Source organism: Mustela nivalis (assembly GCF_964662115.1).
Source record: "Mustela nivalis genome assembly, chromosome: 6".
NCBI classification, from domain to species: Eukaryota; Metazoa; Chordata; class Mammalia; order Carnivora; family Mustelidae; genus Mustela; species Mustela nivalis.
In genome coordinates this window covers 94,413,552-94,424,918 of record NC_139025.1, presented here as the reverse complement: position 1 = coordinate 94,424,918, position 11,367 = coordinate 94,413,552, and the positions used below count along the sequence as shown (strand labels likewise).

Genomic DNA, 11,367 nt, shown 5'->3' with positions numbered 1-11,367 from the left:
CTGGTTGGTCATAGTCCACCTATAAACTGATTGCAAAGGGACAAGAAAGCAAACTTCAGCCAAGAACCTAGCAACAAGAGACTGATGCAAATAGGCAAAAAGGCTAAAGAGCCAAAGTCAGCAGTTTTGTCCAGAAACCAAAGTATTTAAGATAAAGAGCTCTACAGAAGAACAAAGAGGAGGTGGTAGTTGAGGAGGAGGGGCAGGAAAGGGTGGAAGAGGTAGAGAAAGACGAGGAGGAGGGGAAGGAGAGGAGAGGAGAAGAGAAGAAAGGGAGAGGGGAAAAGAAAAAGAAGACAGGAAAGAAACAAGGAGGGAAAACAGGGGGAAGAGGAGGAAAAGGGGGAAGAGGTGAAAGGAGTGGGGAGGGGAAAGGAGGAGAGAGGAGGGTAAGGGAAGTGAGAGGAGAAATGAGAGAGGAGAGGAGAGGAGAAGAAAAGAAAAGAATAAAGGAAATCTGTACACTAAGAAATATTTATGTTCCTGTGCAGAAACTGGGAAGTTTGTTTTATTATAGTTTTTGTTGGGGAGGGTAAGAACACACCACAGGCTATAGCCAGTTTAAAGCTTTTTTTTGCTAAATTCCTGAAGTTATTTGCTGAGTAGGAACATAATTCAAGTCACATGCACTTACCTGACTATTTCAAATTACAGCAGGGGAAAGGGGTAAACGATAAAATAATAGGCACCACAGTTTAATGACTATGTTTCTATACACTTGAACTAACTCATTTGACTAACGGCCTTTTGGCTCTTGGACTGTTTGACCCATTGAACTCATTGCTCATAAACTCTGGATAAAAACAAATCAATGTGGAGACAATCTGTGCCTGCAAACTATGTTTAAAATTCTTATGACAAACTTCTCATCTTTTATGACTTTTCTTACTGAAAAAAAAAATACAATAATGTGAATGTTGAATGAATTAATCAATTAAAATGTATTTTTCAGAAATGTCCATCTTCTCTCTTTGCATATTAATCAAATACTACTTTCTATATGGCCATATCTTCAAAATTATCACAGGTTAAACTGTTACTTTTTCCAGATTTTCTACATTTTAACGACTTTCTGCAAACCCCTACGTAGACTAAATGAATAAGATGAATAGCTCAATGGTAACAGAGTTTGTTTTGTTAGGACTCACCAAAACGTGGGAACTTGAAATTTTCTTTTTTTTCATATTTTTGTTGGCCTATGTAGCAATTATGGCAGGAAACCTTCTCATCGTGGTCACTGTAACCTTTGACTCACTTCTGTACTCCACACCAATGTACTTCCTTCTTGGAAATCTCTCCTTCCTGGATATGTGTATTTCCACAATCACAACCCCTAAGATGGTCACAGATTTCCTCAGAGAGTATAAAACTATTTCTTTGTGGGGCTGTATGGCTCAGATGTTCCTCCTCCACTTTTTAGGCGGCAGTGAGATGACTCTTCTCATAGTCATGGCTGTTGATCGATACATTGCAATATGCAAACCTCTTCACTACACATCCATCATGAATCGGCGGGTCCTCGTGGGCTCCGTGCTGCTCTCATGGGCTGTTGGTTTTGTGCATACGATGAGCCAGATGGTTTTTACTATCACCTTGCCTTTTTGTGGCCCCAACATAGTAGATGATATTTTTTGTGACCTTCCCCGTGTTCTAAAACTTGCCTGCACTGAGACCTACATTCTGGAGTTGCTGGTAACTGTTGACAGTGGACTGTTGTCTTTCATCTGCTTCATACTCCTGCTCATTTCCTACACTGTTATTCTGGTAACTGTCCGACGTCGATCCTCTGGTGGACTCTCCAAGGCTCTGTCCACACTGTCTGCTCACATTACTGTGGTCACTCTATTTTTTGGGCCAATTATCTTCATTTATGCTTGGCCATCTAGTGGCTTTTCAGTGGATAAATTTCTTTCTGTGTTTTATTCAATTATTACACCTTTACTGAATCCCATCATTTATACTCTGAGAAATCAGGAGATGAAAGCAGCCATTAGTAGACTGAGGACCAAACATATCCTCAGAATAAACTGGTATTAATTTGGTTTTTTTGTAGATTTTTAAAAATATTCATAATGTATACTGAATTTATCAAATGTTCACTTCATCACATTTATATGACATGTTTGGTTTCTTCCCAACTATACTTATTTTCGTTGAAATTTAATCCAGTTGAAGCTAATAATAGTTTTAATGTAATAAAGAGTTAAAGAGAAAAAAACAAAAAAACAAAAAACAAAAAACAAAAAACCTGATCCACTAACTATAGTCGAACAACCAGAAATGTTAAAGACTAAATTCCATTAAGTAAAGAGAAATCGCAGTCTGGGCGCGCACAAAGTGTTGTAGGGATCTCTTGGGTCACACTCAGAGAGAAAGTTTCCCTAGGAGTACATTTGGAAGGAAGTATATTGCCTCTTCAAGAACAAAAGACCTTGCAGGTGCCCCCAAATAGTCTTTCACTGGCAGGGGCATGCACAGAGGTTGGATAACCCTGTTGCTGCTTTTCACTGTGCTACACCATAGATTCTTTGCACTGCACAGAAACTGGACCATTTTTTCTAAGACAAAGGACACCAGACACAGCATGGACAGGCTTTTCTCTGGAGGAAAGGAATGGGTCTGCAATGTACAGGTCCCTTAAGATTTGGTCTTGAATCCCAGCCTCCGGCCAAAGATAAAATCCAGGAGAGCTCTTAATGCTCAGTGAATTGATGGCCTTGGCTATTCTTTAAGGGCTTCCTTATTAGCAGGAGGTGTGAGATCCCCGGTCTTTGGTCAAGAGGGATGACACCATTTCTGTCCTCACCACCAAAACTGCAGGACTGAGAGCAACAGAGTGGCCCTCAGTGAAAATGGGACCCCTTTATACCAAACCCTGTGCCTCTGTGTCTCTCAAGTGCATATATCCTAGGGCAGGTCTGACTCTAAGCCAGCGTGATATTTCTCTCTCCCAGAAGGCCAGCACAGGCAGTACCCCTTCTTCTGCTGGATTTAAGCTATATTTGCTCTTCTCTTTTCCAGCCCCTTTAGGTATAAGGTTAGGTTGTATATTTGAGACTTTTCTTGCTTCTTGAATAACGCCTGTATTGCTATATACTGCCCTCTTAGGAATGCCTTTGCTGCATCCCAAAGGGATTTGACTGTCACTTTTCATTTTCATTTGCCTCCATCTATTTTTTAAATTCTCCTTTAGTTTCCTGCTTAACCCATTCATATCTTTATTTCCACTTAGATTTTTTAATGTTTTATTATTTTTAATTTTTTCCCAGAGATTTGATGTTATTTTTTATTTAAATTCAATTAGCCAAGGTACAGTACATTATTAGTTTTTGATATAATGTTCACATGATTTGTTAGTTGAGTATAACACCCAATGCTCATCATATCACATGCCCTCTTTAGTTCTGTTTTTTAAAAATATTATTTTTAGAGAGCATATAAGTGGGCAGAGGGAGAAGGTGAGAGAAATTTTCTCACAGATTCTGCACTTAATGCACAGCCCAATGTGGGGCTGGATTTCATGACCCCAAGAGCATGACCTGAGCTGAAATCAAGACTCAAGACTCTTAACCGACTGAGCCACGTAGGCAACCCAACTCATTCATTCTTTAGTAAGATTTCTTTAATCTCCATGAATTTGTGACCATTTGAATTTTTTCTTGTAGTTGACTTCAAGTTTCATAGCACTGTGGTCTGAAAATATGCAAGGTATCATCTCAGTCTTTTTGTAGGGGTTAAGACCTGATTTGTGACCCTTTAAAATGTGATCTATTCTGGAGAATGTTCCATGTGCACTCAAAAAGAATGTATATTCTGCTGCTTTAGGATGAAATGCTCTGTATATATCTGTTAGTATAGTCCACTGTGTCATTCAAAGCCCTGTTTCCTCTTTGATCATCTGCTCATTGCTATGAGTGGGGTGTTAAAGTCCTCTACTATTATTGTATTATTACCAAAGAGTTTAAGTTTGTTATTAACCGATTTATATATTTGGCTGCTCCCAGGTTAGGGGCATAAATATTTACAATTGTTTGATCTTCTTGTTGGAAAACCCCTTTATAATGATATAGTGCCCTTCTTCATTTCTTATTAAAGTCTTTGGTTTAAAATCTAGTTTGTCCTATATAAGGATGGATACTCCAGCTTTCTTTTGATGTCCATTAGCATGATAAATGTCTCTCTACTTTCAATCTGGAGGAGTCTTTGAGTTTAAAATGAGTCTTGTAAGCAGCATATTGGTGGGTCTGGTTTTTGTTTTGTTTTGTTTTGCTTCTAAATCTATTCTGATGCCTTATGGGTTCTGATTGGAAAAGTTAGTTCATTTACATTCAGAGTTAATTACTGAACAATATGAGTTTTGTGCCATTGTTATCATCTCTAAAGTAGCTCCCCTTGAAGACTGTCTTTGTTCCTTTCTAGTCTTTGTTACTTTTGATCTCTCTTTCCTACTCTAAGTGCCGCCTTTAATATTTCCTGAAGGCTTAGTGTTCACAAACTCCTTTAGAATTTGCTTATCTTAGAAAATCTTTAGCTTTCCTTCTATTCTGAATGACAGCCTTGCTGGATAAAGTATTCTTTGCTGCATTTATTTTTTCCATTTAGCACCTTAAATATATTATGCCACTTGTCTTCTGGCCTGCTAGATCTGTGTAGATGGGTCTGCTGCCTGTCTTATGTGTCTGCCATTATAAGTTAAGGACTTTTTCTCTGGAGCTTCTTTTAGTATTCTCTCCTTATCTTTATATTTTACAAGTTTCACTATGATGTGTCATGATGTTGACTTGTTTTTGTGGTTTTAAGGGTAGTTCTCTATGCCTTTTGGGCCTGAAAGCCCATTTCCTTCCCCAGATTAGGGACATTCTCAGCTATTATTTGTTCAAATAAACCTTCTGCCCTTTTCCTCCACCCGGGCTCTTCCTCTTCTGGAACTCCTATAACACAGTTACTATCTCCATCAATGGAATCACTGAGTCCCCTAAATCTAAAAAGAGGTCATACACTGTCCTGGGCCTGGGACTTCAGGAAGTGTTTCTGGTTTATGTTGTGTGCACTCTGCTGTTGTGTTGTGGCTTTTCTTTCCCACTCTTCTGTCCTCTATGGAGTTCTTCCTTGCTTATAGTGGGTAGTGTTTGGACCTCTAACTAGGTGGGCTTTGATTTTTTTTTTTAAAGATTTTATTTATTTGACAGAAAGAGAGACAGCAGAGAGGGAACCCAAGCAGGGTTCTGAAGTGTGCCACTTCACACCCCTCAGATTGTTTTTCAGAGTCCATAGTCTCTCAGGATTCACCTCCCCTTCCAATTCACCCCAACTCCCTTCTCCTCTCTAACACCCCTTGTCCTCCATGATATTTGTTATGCTCCACAAATAAGTGAAACCATATGATAATTGTCTCTCTCTGCCTGACTTATTTCACTCAGCATAATCTCTTCCAGTCCCGTCCATGTTGCTACAAAAGTTGGGTATTCATCCTTTCTGATGGAGGCATAATACTCCATAGCGTATATAGACCACATCTTCCTTACTCATTCGTCCGTTGAAGGGCATCTTGGTTCTTTCCATAGTTTGGCGACCGTGGTCATTGCTGCTATAAGCATTGAGGTACAGATGGCCCTTCTTTCCATGACATCTGTATCTTTGGGGTAAATATCCAGTAGTGCAACGGCAGGGTCATAGGGAAGTTCTATTTTTAATATTTTGAGGAATCTCCACACTGTTCTCCAAAGAGGCTGCACCAACTTGCATTCCCACCAACAGTGGAAGAGGGTTCCCCTTTCTCCACATCCTCTCCAACACATGTTGTTTCCTGTTTTGTTAATTTTGGCCATTCTAACTGGTGTAAGGTGGTATCTCAATGTGGTTTTAATTTGAATCTCCCTGAGGGCTAATGATGATGAACATTTTTTCATGTGTCTGATAGCCATTTGTATGTCTTCATTGGAGAACTGTCTGTTCATATCCTCTGCCCATTTTTTTATATGTTTGCCTGTTTCGTGTGTATTGAGTTTGAGGAGTTCATTATAGATCCTGGATATCAACCTTTTGTCTATACTGTCATTTGCAAATATCTTCTCCCATTCCATGGGTTGCTTCTTTGTTTTCTTGACTGTTTCCTTTGCTGTGCAGATGCTTTTGATTTTGATGAAGTCCCAAAAGTTTATTTTCACTTTTGTTTTCTTTGCCTTTGGAGACATATCTTGAAAGAAATTGCTGTGGCTGATATTGAAGAGATTACTCCCTCTGTTCTCCTCTAGGATTCTGATGGATTCCTGTCTCATGTTGAGGTATTTTATCCATTTTGAGTTTATCTTTGTGTACGGTTTAAGAGAATGGTCGAGTTTCATTCTTCTACATATAGCTGTCCAGTTTTCCCAGTACTATTTAATGAAGAGACTGTCTTTTTTTCCACTGTATATTTTTTTTACTGTTTTGTTAAAGATTAATTAAGCATAAAGTTGAGGGTCCATACCTGGGCTATCTACTCTGTTCCACTGGTCTATGTGTCTGTTTTTATGCCAGTACCATGCTGTCTTGGTAACAAAGCTTGAAATCAGGTAACGTGATGCCCCCAGTTTTATTTTTGTTTTTCAACATTTCCTTAGCGATACTAAGTCTCTTCTGATTCCATACAAATTTTTGATTATTTGCTCCAGCTCTTTGAAGAATGCTTTTTCAGCATCTATTGAGAGTAGCATATGGTTCTTGTTCTTTCTTTTATTAATGTATTGTATCACATTGATTGACTTGCGGATGTTGAACCAACCTTACAGCCCTGGAATAAATCCCACTTGGTCTTGGTGAATAATCCTTTTAATGTACTGTTGCATCTAATTGGCTAGTATTTTGGTGAGAATTTTTGCATCTGTGTTCATCAAGAATATTGGTATGTAGTTCTCTTTTTCGATGGGATCCTTGTCTGGTTTTGGGATCAAGGTGATGTGGGCCTCGTTAAATGGGTTTGGAAGTTTTCCTTCCATTGTTATTTTTTAGAACATTTTCAGGAGAATTGGAATTAGTTCTTCTTTAAACGTTTGTAGAATTCCCCTGGAATACCGTCTGGCCCTGGGCTTTTGTTTCTTTGGAGATTTTTGATGACTGTTTCAATCTCCTTACTGGTTATGGGTCTGTTCAGGTTTTCTATTTATTCCTGGTTCAGTTGTGGTAGTTTATATGTCTCTAGGAATGAATCCATTTCTTCCAGATTGTCAAATTTGTTGGTGTAGAGTTGCTCATAGTATGTTCATATAATAGTTTGTATTTCTTTTTTTCTCTCCTCTTTCATTCATGATTTTATTTATTTGGGTCCTTTCTCTTTTCTTTTTGATAAGTCTGGCCAGAGGTTTATCAATCTTATTTATTCTTTCAAAGAACAAGCTACTAGTTTAATTGATTTGTTCTATTGTTTTTTTTTTTTGTTTCTATTTCATTTATCTTTATTATTTCTCTTCTCCTGCAGGGTTTAGGGTTTCCTTCTTGTTCTTTCTCCAGCTCGTTTAGGTGTAGGCTTAGGTTGTGTACTTGAGAACTTTCTTGTTTCTTGAGAAAGGCTTGTACTGCTATATATTTTCTTCTCAGGACTGCCTTTGCTGTGTCCCATAGATTTTGAACCTTTGTGTTTTCATTATCATTTGTTACCATGAGTTTTTTCAATTCTTCTTTAATTTCCTGGTTGACTCATTCATTCTTTAGAAGGATGCTGTTTATTCTCCATGTATTTGGGTTCTTTCCAAATTTCCTCTTGTAATTGAGTTATAGCTTCAGAGCATTGTGGTCAGAATGCAGGGAATGATCCCAATCTTTTGATACCGGTTGAGACCTGATTTAGGACCCAGGATGTGCTCTATTCTGGAGAATGTTCCATGTGCACCAGAGAAGAATATGTATTCTGTTGCTTTGGGATGAAATGTTCTGAATATATCCGTGACGTCCATTTGGTCCAGTGTGTCATTTACGGTCTTTATTTCCTTGATCTTTTGCTTGGATGATCTGTCCATTTCAGTGAGGGGAATGTTAAAGTCCCCTACTATTATTGTACTATTGTTGATGTGTTTCTTTGATATTCTTATTAATTGGTTTATATAGTTGGCTGCTCCAACGCTATGGGCATACATATTTAAAATTGTTAGATCTTCTAGTTGGACAGATCCTTTGAGTATGATATAGTGTCCCTCCTCATCTCTTATTATAGTCTTTAGCTTAAAATCTAATATCTGATATAAGGATTGCCACCCTTGCTTTCTTTTGATGTCCATTAGCATGGTAAATTGTTTTCCACCCTCTCAAATTAAATCTGGAGGTGTCTTCAGGTATGAAATGAGTTTCTTGTAGGCAAAATATAGATGGGTTTTGTTTTTTTATCCATTCTGATACCCTGTGTCTTTTGTTGGGGCTTTTAGCTCATTAACATTCGGGGTAACTATTGAAAGATATGAATTTAGTGCCATTGTATTGCCTAAAGGTGACTATTACTGTATATTGTCTCTGTTCCTTTCTGATCAACTACTTTTGGCTCTCTCTTTGCTTAGAGGACCCATTTCAATATTTCCTGTAGAGCTGGTTTGGTGTTTGCAAATTCTTTCAGTTTTCGTTTGTCCTAGAAGCTTTTTATCTCTCCTTCTATTTTCAATGATAGCCTAGTGGATATAGTATTCTTGGCTGCATGTTTTTCTCATTTAGTGCTCTGAATATATCATGCCAGTTCTTTCTGGCCTGCCAGGTCTCTGTGGATAAGTCTGCTGCCAATCTAATATTTTTAGCATAGTATGTTACAGACTTCTTTTCCCTGGCTGCTTTCAGGATTTTCCCTTTGTCACTAAGACTTGTAAATTTTACTATTAAGTGACGGGGTGTGGACCTATTCTTTATTTTGAGGGATGTTCTCTGCACCTCCTGAATTCTGATGCTTGTTCCCTTTGCCATATTGGGGAAATTCTCCCCAATAATTCTCTCCAGTATACCTTCTGCTCCCCTCTCTCTTTCTTCTTCTTCTGGAATCCCAATTATTCTAAAGTTGTTTCGTCTTATGGTGTCACTTATCTCTTGAATTCTCCCCTCATGGTCCAGTAGCTGTTTGTCCCTCTTTTTCTCAGCTTCTTTATTCTCTGTCATTTGGTTTTCCATATCACTAATTCTTTCTTCTGCCTCATTTATCCTAGCAGTGATAGCCTCCATGTTTGATTGCACCTCATTAATAGCTTTTTTAATTTCAACTTGGTTAGATTTTAGTTCTTTTATTTCCCCAGAAATGGCTTTTATATCTCCTGAGAGGGTTTCTCTAATATCTTCCATGCCTTTTTCAAGACCAGCTAAAACCTTGAGAATTGTCATTCTGAACTCTATATCTGACATATTACCAATGTCTGTATTGATTAGGTCCTAGCCTTTGGTACAGCCTCTTGTTTTTTTTTTTTTTTTTTTTTTTTTTTTGTAGGGAATTCTTCCACCTTGTCATTTTGTCCAGGTAAGAGTATATGAAGGAGCAAGTAATATACTAAAAGGATTGCAAAGTCCACAGGAAAATACACTTTAACCAAATCAGAAGACACCCCAAATCATAAGGTGGGGTATAAAGGGGTTAAAAAGAGGTTCAGAGAAAAAAAGAAACAAAAAAGAAAACAAATAAAGACAAAAATATAAAAAAGAAAAAATATATATATATTAAACTAGTTAAAAAAATGTTAAAAAAGAAAAGGGTAAAAGTTAAAAAAATTTAGCAGAAGAAAGAAAAAAAATTGAAAAAACAAGTTAAATTAACTGCAAGACTAATGAATCTTGGGGAGAAAGCCATGAGTTCAGTGCTTTGCTTTCTCATCCTCTGGAGTTGCGCTGCTCTCCTTGGTATTGGACCTGTACTCCTTGGTAGGCGAACTTGGTCCTGGCTGGATTTCTTGTTGATCTTCTGGGGGAGGGGCCTGTTGTAGTGATTCTCAAGTGTCTTTGCCCCAGGTGGAATTGCACTGCCCTTACCAGAGACCGGGCTGAGTAATTCGCTCAGGTTTGCTTTGGGGAACTTTTGTTCCCTGAATGCTTTCAGTAGAGTTCCAGAGGACGGGAATGAAAATGGCGGCCTCCCAGTCTCCAGCCCAGAGGAGCTGAAAGCTCAGGGCCCCACTACTCAGTGCGCCCTCAGAGAATAGTGCCCAATAACTCCCAACTCCCTGGCCTCCAGCCACGCTCTGAGCTCACCCAGGCTGCGACCAGTTCAAGGTATCCCCAACCTGAGACCTCACTCCTCGGCTCTGTCTCTGTAGCTGGCTTCCCCATTCTAATACCTGCAAGCTCTGTGACACTCAGACACCCCCAATCCTTCTGTGACCCTGCAGGACCTGGGGCCACGCTAACCCCATCTGGGCTTCACCCCCGTTTAGCCTCTGGAGCAATGTCCCTCAGCGAAACAGACTTTTAAAAGTCCCATTTTTGTGCTCCATTGCTCCACCACTTGCCAGGAGCCGGCCCCTCCCCCCAAGGTCTATCTTCCTGTCGCTTTGGATTTACTTCTCTGCCAGTCCTACCTTTCAGAAAGTGGTTGATTTTCTGTTTCTAGAATTGTTTTTCTTCTCTTCGATCTCCCATTGGATTTTTAGGTGTTTTCAATGTTTAGATAAGCTATCTAGCTGATCTCCTGCTACCTGATGTAGCCTCAGCCTGCTACTTCTCTGCCATCTTGACTCCAATCCTGATATATAAGTATATTAAATTATATTTACCTGTATATAAATATTAATACAGATATATTAATATGTCTCTATTACATATATAATTATATGCATACATAATTTTATTTCTGAACCTTGAGAGTAAGTTATAAACATGGTGTTCTTTTAGCTCTGGCTACCTTGGTGAGTATTTCTCCCAAAAAAATATAATTTTCAAATTTTTAATTTTTAATTTTTAATTGTTAATGTATTTGATTCAACAATGTAATTTTTTCTTAATTTCTTTTCAGTGTAACAGTATTCATTGTTTTTGCAACATACCCAGTGCTCCATGCAGTCTGTGCCCTCCCTAACACCCACCAATTAGTTCCCCGAACCTCCCACCCTACCACCACTTCAAGACCCTCAAGTTATTTTTCAGAGTCCATAGTCTCTCATGGTTCACCTCCCCTTCCAATTTCCCTCAACTCCCTTCTCCTCTCCATCTCCCCTTGTCCTCCATGTTATTTGTTATACTCCACAAATAAGTGAAACCATATGATAATTGACTTTTTCTGCTTGACTTATTTGACTCAGCATAATCTCTTCCAGACTCATCCATGTTGCTACAAAATTGGGTATTCATCCTTTCTGATGGAGGCATAATACTCCATAGTGTATATGGACCACATCTTCTTCTCCATTCGTCTGTTGACAGGCATCTTGGTTCTTT

At 38.6% G+C, this 11,367-nt stretch overlaps 1 protein-coding gene across 1 annotated transcript; it reads left to right on the top strand.

Moving 5' to 3' along the window:
• Positions 1-1,095: 1,095 nt before the first annotated feature.
• LOC309866622 (olfactory receptor 4K13-like) lies at positions 1,096-2,037 on the top strand (the record flags this gene model as incomplete). Its single annotated transcript, XM_082734433.1, has 1 exon — positions 1,096-2,037. The coding sequence occupies one exon, from the start codon at positions 1,096-1,098 to the stop codon at positions 2,035-2,037; it is 942 nt and encodes a 313-aa protein (XP_082590559.1).
• Positions 2,038-11,367: the final 9,330 nt, after the last annotated feature.